The sequence below is a fragment of the Ursus arctos genome, unplaced genomic scaffold, assembly GCF_023065955.2.
Source record: "Ursus arctos isolate Adak ecotype North America unplaced genomic scaffold, UrsArc2.0 scaffold_19, whole genome shotgun sequence".
Classification (NCBI taxonomy): Eukaryota; Metazoa; Chordata; class Mammalia; order Carnivora; family Ursidae; genus Ursus; species Ursus arctos.
Window position 1 is genome coordinate 51,202,435 of NW_026622863.1, and position 13,413 is coordinate 51,215,847.

The following is a 13,413-nucleotide window of genomic DNA, read 5'->3' on the forward strand; positions in this document are numbered from 1 at the left end:
ATTTCACCTTAATTTAAAAAGGGTGAGTGGGGGGCGCCTGGGTGGCATAGCGGTTAAGCGTCTGCCTTCGGCTCAGGGCATGATCCCAGCGATCTGGGATCGAGCCCCACATCAGGCTCTTCCGCTATGAGCCTGCTTCTTCGTCTCCCATTCCCCCTGCTTGTGTTCCCTCTCTCTCTGGCTGTCTCTCTCTCTGTCGAATAAATAAATAAAATCTTAAAAAAAAAAAAAAAAAAAAAAAAAAAAAAAAAAAGGGTGAGTGGATCTTCTGGATCAACAGGGAGCAAGGAACCTGAGCAGTTCTGAAAGCGTTCCTGGCAGAGACAAATCAGCTGTCAGGGCCCAACTGTGGATAGCTGGTGACTTGGGGATGGGGACCAGGCATGCTAAGGAGTGAGGAAGCTTCTGAAGACAGGCAACTAGGAAACCATCCGTGGTTTTTTTTGTTTTTTGTTTTGGCTGTGGAGCCCAACATGGAGCTCAAACCCACAACCCTGAGATCAAGGGCTGGATGCTGAACCGACTGAGCCACCCAGTCTCCCCTCATCCTTGCTTTTAAGAGATGCATCCTGACATTAAAAGAGGAGAGCTGAACAGTGCCTCAAGCACAAACAGGGCAGGGTGGAGAGCAGACCATGTCATGAAGGAGGGCGTGGGTCCAGCGGGAGGACAGCTGGTAGAAGCAGGACTGCGGAGGCTTCTGCCTCAGTTGCCCACCAAGGCAAGGAAATACTTTTTAGACCAAAAGCCACGGGCATAGCACCTGAACAGAAAACAATGAACAATCTAACTAAACCAATTGAACAACATTTGGGTGGCACAGAAGCCTAAGGCAAAGTGACGCAGACCTCACATTGTGTGATTCCATTAATGTGAAGTGTCCAGAACAGGCTCATCTACAGTGACGTTAGATTAGTGGTGCCTGGGACAGGGGTGGGAACAGGAGCTCACAGTGAGAGGGTGGAAGTACCTCATGGGTACAACAGAAACGTTCTACAACAGGAGGATGCTAAGGGTCACACATATGGTAAATCCTAAAAATGACTGGACTTAACGTACACTGGAAATGGGAGAATTATATCAAAGAGTTGGTGTCCAAAGGCAGGTGAGGCTATGTTGGGCCACCCCAGTGGTGAGGCAACCTTGGGACTGTCAACGTGTGAAGATGTCAAATCCTCTGCGCTCGGGGGCTCCAAGAAGTGACTGAGGAACATCGATTGAAACAGAGGGACATCTGGGTGGCTCAGTCGGTTAAGCGCCTGACTCTTGATTTCGGCTCAGGTCATGATCTCAGGGTTGTGAAATTGAGCTCCACGTCAGGCTCTGCACTTCGTGGGGAGTCTGTTTGAGATTCTCCCTCTCTGTCTGCCCACCCCCATGCTCTCTCTAATAAGAAATTTAAAAAATAAAAAATTTTAAATAGAAACATATGGCGCAGCTGGCTGGCTCAGTCGGAGGAGCATGGGACTCTTGCTCTCAGGGTGGTGAGTTCGAGCCCCGTGATGCATATACAGATTATTAAAAAACAATTAAGTAAAATTTAAAAAAAAGTATTACATGTAAAAAAACAAAACAAAACAAACCAGAAACATTAATCTGGCTTCGGTAGATCTGTTAAACCAGGTACAAGAAACAAGAGCCCTCGAAGGAACAGAAGTACCAGGTGTACCACCTCCAGGGGCTTCCTCCTTTGCCCATTTAAGCTTTGATTTAAAAAAAGAAAAAATGGGGGCGCCTGGGTGGCGCAGTCGTTAAGTGTCTGCCTTCAGCTCAGGGCCTGATCCCAGGGTTCAGGGATTGAGCCCCACATCAGGCTCCTCCGCTGGGAGCCTGCTTCTTCCTCTCCCACTCCCCCTGCTTGTGTTCCCTCTCTCGCTGCCTCTCTCTCTCTGTCAAATAAATAGATAAAATCTTTTTAAAAAATAAAATAAAGTAAAAGAAAAGAAAAAACCTTTTTTTAACTTTTGGTTGTGTGTGTGTGTGTGTGTGTGTGTGTACTAAAAGCAGCACACAAAAAATAAATAAATAAAGCACAGGGCACCTGGGTGGCTCAGCCGGTTAAGTGTCTGACTTGATTTGGGCTCAGGTCATGATCTCAAGGTCATGACTGATCCCCACGTCAGGCTCCACACTCAGTGGGGAGTCTGCTGGACATTCTCTCCCTCTACTCCTACCCCAGCTTGCGCGTACTCTCTCTCTCAAATAAATAAATAAATCTTAAAAAATGGACAGAACAAGAACATCTGGTAATTTGGGGATGTGAGTGCTCCAGTGTGTGCTATATTGTACTTCGTGTTTCTTGTTTGTTTTTTCACTTTTCAAAATTAAATCAAGACCCCACTACAGGATCCGGTGCAGGGACCCAGGAGAAGTGACAGTGGTAGTTGTGTCATTATGATTATTATTTCGGCTTAGGTCTCCTACTTCCCGCGTGATTTCCTCCGGTCTCTGTCCACAAGACTAGCAGGATGTTCTTGTCTTTTACATATGAAAGCAAACTAAACCTTTTCTCTCTATGTTACAAATATTCCTCGGCCCATTTCCACCCCCACCCCCTCAACAGTCCTTGATCCTTGTCTGGATGTTTCTGTTGTGATAAGTCCTGTAGGCACCTTGCTTTATCTGACCCACTGCTCCCATCACCTTCACACGCTCCACTAGGGCCTGGGTCTGGGTTCCCTCCAGCGCCCTCCCAAGCTTCCAAGACCTTATCGGTGTAGAAATGGGATTCTGTTACTGCCCTTCCCCCACCCCAAAAGGCTCATTTCTCTCAGTCTCGTCGGGAGGGCTAAACCCTCCGCAACTGGTACCTGCCTTGCCTGGGACCTCCCTCAATCTCTACCCTATCTGCTTAGTACTGGGAAGCATTTTTTGAGCTTTGTGCCTAACCCCTGGGCCAAGGGGAAGCTCCTGGCAGACTGAGGGGTGTACCTGAATCTTGGAACCTGCATCCCACATCTGGCACGATCCAGCCCCAGGAGGGTAGGGCTGGGCTTGTAGACATTGGGCAGTGGCTGCCACAGAAGGAGACCCTGTGTGAGAAGCTGGCTAGTAATGGAGGGTGGAGGGGGGTTAGGAACGCTGACTCAGCCGGGAGCAGAGACTGAGCCTTCTGACTTCTGACCTAAGTTGTGTGTGTGGTTGTGAGGGGTGTGGTGGGGGGGACAGAGGTTCCTGCCTCTTGGCAGCTGAGGAGGCCCAGTCAATTAGCAGCTTAATTTCTTCTCCTTTCACATGTCTGTGACCATTGCAACCTCACAGGTTCTTCCCTTGACGGTCTGTCAGCCAGTGCCATCTGCCCCTTCTCATGACCTACTGCCTCTAAGACTCTAGGACCTGGCCTAGAATTTCCAATATTTGCAGGCCACATTGACCCCTCCTTGACTTATTAAGCCTGTGTCTTTGGATACACTATTCCTCGAAATGCCCCCACAACCACTGTGATAAGGTCTTTGGAGAGGAAAGCAAAATACACGTCTTCTCCAGGCTTGTGATACTGGAGGCTGCAGCTCCCACCTCCCTTGCTGCCTGGCCCCCTACTGGGCCAGGTCCTCCACTTCACCCTCATCCACTAAGACCTCCTCAGAAGCCAGCCGGGTCCTCTCCTTCCCACCTGGAATCTGTCCCCTTCTGGCTTTCCCTGCTGAGGGCTGAGAAGCCATGGCTGCCTTTTAGGCCTCCTGTGTCTGCTGCCCGACAAGATCCACTGCCCTCTCCATGGTCCTTTAAACATGCAGATGGCCTGTGGTCCTCCCCCTCTCCTCTCCCAACTCCACAATCCCACAGCGGCTCAGCCCACAGTCCCCTCACCTTTCTCACCTTCGGGAGGGCCACCATTCCTCCCCAGAGCCCTCACACATGCCTTTCTATCTGCCTGATGTTGTTCCAGCCTAGTGTGTGGATGATGCATTCCCTTTCTCACCCAAGTCCCTCTGCTTGTAGGACGGGGTGATGAGACCACCAACATGGCTGAGAAATGCTTGTAAGGCAGAAATGAAGCATTCAGCAAGGGAGAGGCAAGGGGAAGGTATTCATCTGATGGGAAAACAGTGGCATTTATCAGAAGCTTACTCTGTGCAGGCCCTGAGTCTCTGGCAGCTATATTCCCGTTCTATTGTTACTTAACAAATTACCATAAACTCAGGAGCATCAAACAACACCCATCTATTAGCTTACTGTTGTGCAGGTCAGAAACCCAGGCAGCGGGGCGCCTGGGTGGCTCAGTTGTTAAGCGTTTGCCTTTGCCTCAGGTCATGGGATCGAGCCCGGCGTTGGGCTCCCAGCTCAGAGGGAAGCCTGCTTCTCCCTCTCCCACTCGACCTGCTTGTGTTCCCTCTCTTGCTGCCTCTCTGTCAAATACATAAATAAAATCTGAGAGAAAGAAAGAAAGAAAGAAAGAAAGAAAGAGAAAGAAAAGAAAAGGGAAGAAAAGAAAGAGAAAAGAAAAGAAAAGAAAAAAGAAAAAATCAAACAAACCAACCCAGGCAGCATCCTCTGCTCCAGGTCTCACAGAGGCTGCAGTCAAGTTTTGGGCAGGGCTGGGCTCTTTCTGCAGAACAGCTCTGGGGAAAAACCAGCTTCCCACCTCCTTCAGGCAATTTGCTGATTCCAGTTCCACGCAGTTGCAGACTGAAGTCCCTATTTCCTTGCTGGCTGTCATGTGCGCCTCTTCTCAGATTCTAGACTCCCCCCTATATCTCTTGTCACAGGGCCCCCTCCAGCTTCAAAGCCCCCGGAATCCTTCTACTTCAAGTTTCTCTGCTTTCCTCATCTGCTTTTAAAGGCCCTATGATGGCCTTTGGGCTACCCAAGCAATCAAGGATCGTCTCATTTTAAGGTCAGCTGGTTAGTAACCTTAATTTCATTTGCCATGTACTGTAACTATACATAAGTCCTGGGCAAGGGATCCCGGAGGGGACGTTTTTAGAATTCTGCCCCCTACAGGAGATGACTTACAGCATCCCAGAATCCTGTGGAATCAGGCCACCACAGGGTGAAGCTGCTGTTAGCACCTCTCTTCCAGGTTAGGTAGTAGGAGTAGCAGCATCTGTCTGTCAAGGTGAGGGACACAGATGACCCCCACCTCTACCGGTCCTGTGACAGAAAACAGGGAGGCCTTGAAATCAGGAAGAGTCCCACAGCAGCCGAGCTGAGAGAGAGTGCTACAGAAAGAGGGAACAGCAGGGGCCAGCCTTGAGGTAAGCAGAACCAAAGACCTGAGGAATGAGGAGTGATAGGACTGGGGAGGGGCTACTGAGGTTGGATGGAGCAGACCCAGGGGGCAGGGCAGGGCAGGCCATTCTGAAGGGCCCAGGTTCTAAAGAAGGACCCTGAGGCCAGTAGACTTGGGCTGGAACAAGGTTCCTCAGGGCATGGGCCACGGGACAGGCTGCCCGTGGGGACAGTTGCTCCCCTCCTGACCTTCAACACATCTACAACACAGCTGCCCAAGGTGGGGGGCTGGTACTCTGATCTTGTCCTCACACTGGAGGCTAAGTCAGCACCCTTCCCCCCAGGCTGGATGCCACACCTGCTGCACGAGGCACACGGTCCACCGAGGTCTCGGGGAATCTTCCAACCGTCTTGTCCTCCTGCCTGCCTCTAGCCCCCGTGCGCAAAGTGTAAAGCTAGGCCAGCCCACCGCTCCAGCCTCTAGCCTGGTTCACAGGTGTCCTAGATAGCCAGCCCCACCTCAAGGTCCTTGAAAACCGAGGCTGTTTCCTCCGCGCACACAGCTCTCCCCACATGTTCTGCCTCCTAAAGTGACTTCGGACCGTCACCGTCCCGGCAGACGCACTACCCATCTCACCCCTGCCCTTCTTTTGTTCCGAGGCGTGTCCCAGGGTGCTGCGCGCAGAAGGCTTTCAGTTCAATGCCCATTCACAGTGTCGTTCACTACTCGCCCTGGGGCAGGTGGGCCCGGTGTGCGTGTGAGGAGACGGGGGCACGGAGACGGGCTGCCTCCACCTTCTACGTGGGACCCAGGCTGAAGGGCGGTGCCTGCAGCCAGCGCCGGGAGCGGAGGTAGCCTGCAGGAACGTCCCTGCTCTCCACGCCGGGCTGGAGTCCGGTGCACCAGGAGACGAGCCCTACTGCTGGCTCCACGCAGGCTACGGGGCCGTCGCCTGGGGTCGCAGGGCCCTCTACGTCAGCCGACACCTACCTGGGGCCTCCGACCGCCTTCCCAGCGTCGGTAGGCGCGCTCCAGCTCCAGCACCGCCTGGAGCCCCGGGGGCGTGGCCCGCGGATTGACAGCGCAGGCCCCGCCTCATCCCCGCGCCTTTGGCAACGCCGGAAGCGTGCTCTGGCACAGGCAGTCCTCGCTGCCCGGCCGCCCGAGCCCCTGCGACTATTAGTTCCGACTGTGACTAGAGCAGGAAGTGCGGCGGGGCAGCGGCGGCCGATCGCCATAGAAACACCGGAAACGTGCTCTGACCTAGCGCTTCCCAACCCCACAGCGGCTGCAGACTTCGGTTCCGCCAGCTTTGCACCCCGAAAGTGCGGCCTTGTCGGTGGTGAGCGGGAGCAGGCCACGTCCCGGCCGAGGGCCTGAGGAGGAGCCGGAGGTGGGGTCTGGCGGGCATCCCCCTGCCGCAAGGCCCACGGGCAGGCCGGGCCGTGCCCGGGGAGGGGCCCCGGCGCTAGGCTTGGAGCGCACGCTGTGGACGTGAGGGGGCGCTGCAGGATGGGGGCATGGCCCTAGCAACCGCGCGGAGGCGGGAAATACGGGCTGGCCGGGGTCTGCAGCTGGTGCGGCCGCAGCGCAGCAGAGCCGGGCGTCTGCGTGCGGGGTAGGGCGCGAGCCACTGCGCACACTCCGGGAAAGGGTGCTTGGAGCAAAGTGGACGGCAGGGCGAAGGCGTGGCAGCCGGAACCGGCGCCATCCCCGGGAGGGTGGGCCTTTGTGCAAAGGCGCCGGAAGGCCCCGCTGCATCTGGACAGAGATAAGAGCCCAGACAGGGCGGAGGTGGGTCGGAAAAGGCCGGCTTTCGGGGTGCGGGTCGATGCGCAGGTTCCCGCCCCCAGGCGCGCAGGCACGGATTTGAAGTTCTTTAGGCGGTGCGTGAATAAACACGGGGAAGGGTCTGTGGCGTCGGTAACGGCACGTGCAAAGACTCGGCTTGTCTGAGGAATTGCCAAGAGTTAATTCATCTCCATGGAGGGCTCAGCCCAGGAGGGTCCCGATCTGTCAGGTCTGAACAGGCTCCCTCTGGCTGTCGCGTAGGGAATAGACTGGGAGGCAGGGAACCCAAGGAGAGGAGTCCATGAGCCTCGGCCAGAGGTACCCGGGTAGTGGAGGTGTGCGGAGTGATCCGAGGGTGAGATGTGGAGCATGCAAGAAAGGGGGGGCTGGCCCCAAAAGAGGAGAGGTGATTTGGGCTTGAGGACCCGGAGGGGGGTGAGTCTGAGCCCCATTAGACCCTGGAGGTTAAGAGAGGCTGCACTCCAAGGCTATGTGACCCAGCCTGAGCCAGCCTGGTGGAGAGTGGGTGAGTGTCAGGATGCGTTCTGGGTCGCCTAGACCGGCAGAATGAGCCAGGTATCCCGTCTTTGTTTGATACAGGGAAGACTGAGCCCTAGTGAGCATGGTGCCTGCTTGTGATGGGTGAAGTCGCAGGGTTTCTCAGATTCCCAGAGTCCCCTGGAGGATGGTATCCCCTCCCCTTTCCAGTGTCTGAGGGTGGGCAAATTAAGTGGAATTAGGAGGCCAAAATTTTGACAAGAATCATCCTGATCGGGGGGCCACTGCTGCGCCACCTTTGCCCTCCCGGTCACACACCCTGCACGGTCCACACAAGCCCCCTCTCTATGCCACACCCACACCTTGTGCCCTACAAGCCATATGGAGATTCCAGGAACAACAGGCTGCAAGAGGTACCTCCCTACCTGCTGTGCTGGGGTTGGCCAGAGACCATGTATTTTTCTCCTACCGGGCACTTGCCAGGCTAATGCCCAACTTACTCTCAACCCTTTGTGACTATGCACACCTTGAATCGCTTAGTCCCAGAGGCAGGTCATGCCACCCTACCCTCGAGAAGACCTCTGTATACACTCGTTAACATAACCCAATTCCAAGCCAACAGACCTGGGCCTCCACAGGACCTTGGATGCTCCAAGGTTGGGGGATGTGGCAAAGGAAGATCAAAAAGAAGCTGCTTGGGAGGAATCACAGCCAGCCAGGGAGGGGAGTGGGTAAGGTGTGGCAGCCACTTCTGTATGGGGTCCCCTGCAGTCTTCTCCACAGAGCTAGCCCCCTGGGAGGGGGACTTGGGGAAGGTTTATGGATTTGGAGTGGGCCAATATAGGGGAAGCTGAGCTCTGGACCCTCCCCGGGGGAGTAAGCAAGACTGGGAGGGAGGCAGATCTTTGGTATTCCCAACCTTCTTCCAGCGGGTGTGCTGGGGGCTTCGGAGGTAGAGCTGCAGAGGTCCTGGAGACTGGGGGTGGGGTTTGGTGAGTCCTGTGTATGGGAACAGGACTGTGAGGGGCCTTTTCCGGAGGGCTGAGGTTCGCAAAGCCTGGGGTTGCGGTGCGCCCATGGGCCTTGTCCTCCAATAAGGGCTCAAGGGTCAGGGACAATGGGGCGGGTACGTCCCGGCTGACCTCCCTCCCCCCCATCCCCTCATCCAGTGCAGATGGCGGCGGCCGAGGCAGTGCACCACATACACCTGCAGAACTTCTCCCGCTCGCTGCTCGAGACTCTCAACGGGCAGCGGCTGGGCGGTCACTTCTGCGACGTGACTGTGAGGATCCGCGAGGCTTCGCTGCGTGCACACCGCTGTGTGTTGGCTGCTGGCTCGCCCTTCTTCCAGGACAAGCTGCTGCTCGGCCACTCCGAGATCCGCGTGCCGCCGGTGGTGCCCGCGCAGACGGTGCGCCAGCTCGTCGAGTTCCTCTACAGCGGCTCGCTTGTGGTGGCCCAGGGCGAAGCGCTGCAGGTGCTCACGGCCGCGTCGGTGCTGCGCATCCAGACGGTCATAGACGAATGCACCCAGATCATTGCCCGTGCCCGCGCCCCGGTCCCGGGCGCACCCGCGCCCCTACCCACGCCCGTGCCCCCACCTCTCGCGCCCGCGCAGCTCCGCCATCGCCTGCGCCACTTGCTCGCCGCTCGACCTCCGGGCCACCCCGGTGCCGCGCATAGCCGCAAGCAGCGCCAGCCAGCGCGCCTGCAGCTGCCCGCGCCCACCGCGCCCACCAAGGCCGAGGGGTCGGACGTCGACCCCGCCCTACCGGCGGCCCCAGACGACGGCGGCGACGGCGACGAGGAGACCGATGATGAAACCGACGGCGAGGACGGCGAAGGCGGCGGCCCGGGAGAGGGCCAGGCGCCCCCTTCCTTCCCCGACTGCGCCGCCGGCTTCCTCACCGCCGCCCCTGACACCGCGTGCGAGGAGCCGCCTGCACCCGCCGGCCTCTCGGACTACGGCGGCGCCGGGAGGGACTTCCTTAGGGGGGCTTCGGCGGCCGAGGACGTGTTCCCGGAGAGCTACGTGTCCGCTTGGCAAGATGAGGACGGCACCGCCGCAGAAGCCTGTCCCACCGAGACCCCCGCTCCGCCTGACTGCGTCCTGGCCGGATCCCGCGTCCCCGGCGTGAAGACCCCGGGGCCCCCAGTCTCGCTTTTCCCGTTTCATCTGGGCGCTCCCGGACCGCCGGCGCAACCTTCTCCCGCACCGTCCGGGCCTGCTCCTGCGCTCTCCTCGGCCTTCTACCCCGCGCTCCAGCCAGATGCGGCCCCCAGCGCGCCTCCGGGGGAGGCCCCGCCCGCCGCTCCTGCCGCGGCCCCCTCGGCCACCCCTGCCCGAGCCCCGGGTGCCGCCGAGCCACCTGCCTATGAGTGCAGTCACTGCCGAAAGACGTTCAGCTCGCGGAAAAACTACACCAAGCACATGTTCATCCACTCGGGTGAGCCGGGATGGGTCTCTGAGCCCCTTGGTCATTGGAGATTCATGCCTGAGGGAGGACTGGGCGCTGGGCAAGTGGGGTGGAGGCACTCATGTGGTCCTGATGCTCTTTAGTGACCCCAGGGGAGCCTGGAAATTGAGCCCCAAGCGCGATGTGTAGGGGGGAGGGGAAGCCCCTCCACGTGGAGAAGCAGGCACTCCTGCCCATCCCCTACCTCGACTTACTGGGCAGGAGGAATCCGAAGGCTGGGTTAAGGAGCGGGAACTTGCCCAGAGCTTTTGGAAAGCTGGAAGTGGAGCCTTTACTCACCGCGATGGAGCTTGGGTTGATCAGGAGGAATGGAGCCTTGGCAGGGATATATAGTCAGGTTGGGGAGCAGTGCTGCAGGGAGCCTCCTGGGTCTTCTGGCTGTCAGTGGGTCTGGTGATTGGGACTGGATGTGAGGCAGGGTATGTTCGCTGCCCTAGGGAAAGCATGCAGAGTCGGCAGAGAGGTGGCCTGATCAGGACTGGAGGAGGGAGATGGGGCTGCATTGTGGGGACCCCGCAGCTGCAGGGGGAGGAAAGGGGAGCTCCTTGAAGACCGTGGAGAGGTCCCCTAAAACCTCAGCTCATCTGGGAGGAGCTCTGCAGTCGCCAAGGGAGAGACAGAGAGTGCACTCGGGTGGGCCAGTGGAGATTGTGGAGCTGGGGGCTGAGGTGGTGGCTGGCAGGTCCTGGGTGTGTTGCGGGATGTGTGTGGTTTCCCTGGGGACTCAGGCAGAGGACAGAGGTATGGAATATCAAAGACTGCTTGCAGGGCTGAACTGGATGTTGTTAGGAAAAGCAAAGATTTGGCTGGAAGTCCTGTGGGAGTAGAGTGGGGAGTTCTGCAGGGCCAGGAATTTGGGATTTCACTGTGAATGGTGGGGAGGGCATCAGTGTTCTGAGGTGAGGAGTGATTGAGATGTGATTTACAGTTTAAAATCCGCACCTGGCTGTCTTGGGGATGAAGGGGAGAGGATACAGGCATAGGTGTTCAGCCTGTGGAGAGCTGCCAGGGGCCCCAAGGCAGTACCAGCCAAGATTTGCCAGCCTTGTGCCCCCTTAGCCAGGTGCCAAGCCTGGTTGGTCTGGGGGAACCCCCTGCCCAGGCACTGCCCTGCAGTCCTTTGCCACTGAGACAGGTTTTTTGTTAATACCTGATGACTTTAAAAGCCAACACAGCCTGCGCCGTCACCCCAGGTACATTATAACTGCCAGCAGACAAAGGTTCTGGGCAACAGGGGCTTCCAGTAGGAAGGGGGCAGGTATGCCTGCGACCCTCCCAGTGTAAGCCTACCGGGCCTTGCCAGACTGTCCTTAGAATGGTGGCCAGCGAGCAAGAGAACACAATGCTCCACGGGCATAGCAGGAGTGGGGGGTGGGGGGAGACCTCACTGGTCAGTCCCAATGGGCAACGATGTCCCAGAGCAGTAGGATTCCCTGTTGGGAGGGTACCTGTTAGAGTTGGGGGCCCTGACAGTGGTATCCCAGTGTGACGGTAAGGGTCTGGGAAAGGGGCGTCCCCGCTGAGTGGAGAGACATACTGGGTCATGTTGGGGGGGGGGGGTCCCTGTTGGGCAGGAAGGCCCGGGAGTGAGGGGTAGTGTGGGAGTGGAGGCCCCTTCCCAGCTGACATACGTGCGCGGCGTGCCCTGTCGCCCACAGGGGAGAAGCCCCACCAATGTGCCGTGTGCTGGCGATCTTTCTCGCTGCGCGACTACCTGCTGAAGCATATGGTCACGCACACAGGCGTGCGCGCCTTCCAGTGCGCTGTCTGCGCCAAGCGCTTCACGCAGAAGAGCTCGCTCAACGTGCATATGCGCACGCACCGGCCCGAGCGCGCGCCCTGCCCCGCCTGCGGCAAGGTCTTCTCGCACCGCGCGCTGCTCGAGCGCCACCTGGCCGCGCACCCTGCGCCCTGATCCAGTTCTGGGCCTGGCTCCGCCCACCGCAGGACTGACCACGCCCCCGCGCAATAGGCCACCCTCTGGTGGGTTAGGGACCTCCCTTGGAACTAGGCCACAACCATCGCGAGGCCCATAACATCCCTGCCGAACCGGTTCATACCTGCCTAGCCGCCTTGCCCACATTCGCACCACCAAACCGCACTTTCCCCGGAGCTCAGGCCTTCCCTCTGCTTCCACCCTTTTCCCCAGACCTGGCCAGGGGTCAAGCCTGTCTTACTCCTCTCCTCCCTCGTACTTAGACCTCCTGACAGTGGCAGGCTGCGGCTGGGGTTGGTCAGGGACCCGACCACTCCTGAGAACTGGATCATCTCCAGCCTAAACTCAGACTGGCCGCTCAGACCCTTGGGCTAGGCCCAAGATTTGTGGCTTGAGCGGGGTGGGTTCTAGACCTGCTCCTCTGCCCCAGTGTCAAGCTGGGCATGATCCCTGGCTCCCCACCCGAACTACTCCTCCCTCAATCTGGCGTCTGGGGGGAGGGGGGCGGGGGCTCAGGTGGACCCATCGTGGCTTGGGACAGCGTCGTGGGACTCTCACTCTCTAATAAAGTACTGCGGGCCGTGGGTTTCAAACTCGGAAGCTGTGAGCTCCCAGACCCATGAATTTCTCGCCATCACAGACTGGTTGTGGGCATCAGGGTCAGATGCCCCCATCCCTGGGCAGCTAACCCTAACCTCCCGGGCTTCCTGGGCAGAGACAGGATGATCCGCTTGGTCATCTCATGCCTCTGTTCTCCCGGAGGGAGTGGGATGCACATATGATTGGTACTTGACTCTTCTAGAGCCCTCTGTCCTATGGGGAGAGGTACAGGCCAGCCCTGAGGTGCATCTGAAAGAGGGAAGCCATATGTGGGAAAGATGCAGATTTCGAGGCCCTTCCGCCAGAATCTCAAGGCCCTTTGGACTTTAGGCTTGCCCTCCCCCATTTTCATGGGCATGATGGTTGAGCACCTTTTTTGGGGGGGTGGGTGTCCAGGGAGTCTTTGTGGGGATCTAAGCCCCAGAATGCCTACCCTGGCTGGTAAGTTCTGAAGTGCAAGGGGGGGGGCAAAAGGGGAGCAGCAGCCGGGACCATTGGGCTGCTGAAGATACTGATCCCTGGTAGCAAACCAGGGTCACAAGACCCCGCATCAGTTCGGCTGCCAGCCCAGAAAGCAGCCACTCTAATGCTTCCAGAGCACTGGCGGAGACTGACCCTGGGCGCCTTGTCCTAAGGATTTGGAGCAGGTGGAGAGAGGTTTGAGCTGAAGACCTGCAGGTTCCTAGGTCAATGGCAACACCTCTCTGAGCTCCGTCTCTGTGACTGCCTCCCAGGTGAAGGGCTAAAGGCTTTCCGGTCTGACCATTAATAGACTGTCCTGCCCACGTTTGGGGGGGGGGGGCTATGGAGTTTAGCCTCCTGAACCCCACGCATAGTCCCCATGATGCCAGGGGGTGGGGCAGACAGCCCAGCATATGGGTGGGGGCGGGGATATCAGAACTGGATTTGAATTTAGGCACTGTATTTGTTCCTTCAAC

The 13,413-nt window shown here is 57.8% G+C and overlaps 1 protein-coding gene and 1 long non-coding RNA gene across 4 annotated transcripts; one reads left to right on the top strand and one right to left on the bottom strand.

The window, feature by feature from the left end:
• Window positions 1–2,121: 2,121 nt before the first annotated feature.
• LOC130544077 (uncharacterized) lies at window positions 2,122–6,228 on the bottom strand. The gene is made up of 2 exons (XR_008960033.1): window positions 4,957–6,228; window positions 2,122–4,371 (listed from the first exon to the last, which is right to left on the bottom strand). It is a non-coding gene; the product is annotated as an uncharacterized LOC130544077 (long non-coding RNA).
• A 151-nt stretch (window positions 6,229–6,379) lies between these two features.
• ZBTB45 (zinc finger and BTB domain containing 45) lies at window positions 6,380–13,310 on the top strand. 3 transcript variants are annotated; one of them, XM_026489419.4, is made up of 3 exons: window positions 6,380–6,566; window positions 8,632–9,909; window positions 11,598–13,310. In XM_026489419.4, exons 2-3 carry the CDS (start codon window positions 8,637–8,639, stop codon window positions 11,852–11,854), a joined length of 1,530 nt encoding a protein of 509 aa, XP_026345204.1. In that variant the 5' UTR covers window positions 6,380–6,566; window positions 8,632–8,636; the 3' UTR covers window positions 11,855–13,310. The 3 variants fall into 3 exon arrangements, with proteins under 3 accessions (XP_026345204.1, XP_026345205.1, XP_057169887.1); XM_026489420.4 differs by having other exon boundaries at window positions 8,637–9,909; XM_057313904.1 differs by lacking the exon at window positions 6,380–6,566 and adding an exon at window positions 6,575–6,791.
• The last annotated feature ends 103 nt before the right edge of the window (window positions 13,311–13,413 follow it).

What these genes read in the sequence shown, in the direction of transcription:
- ZBTB45 (XM_026489419.4), top strand. Translation starts at nt 8,637, where the DNA reads ATGGCGGCGGCCGAGGCAGTGCACCACATACACCTGCAGAACTTCTCC. An exon ending in GCACATGTTCATCCACTCGG is followed by an intron (nt 9,910 to 11,597) that starts GTGAGCCGGGAT and finishes TGTCGCCCACAG; the next exon opens with GGGAGAAGCCCCACCAATGT.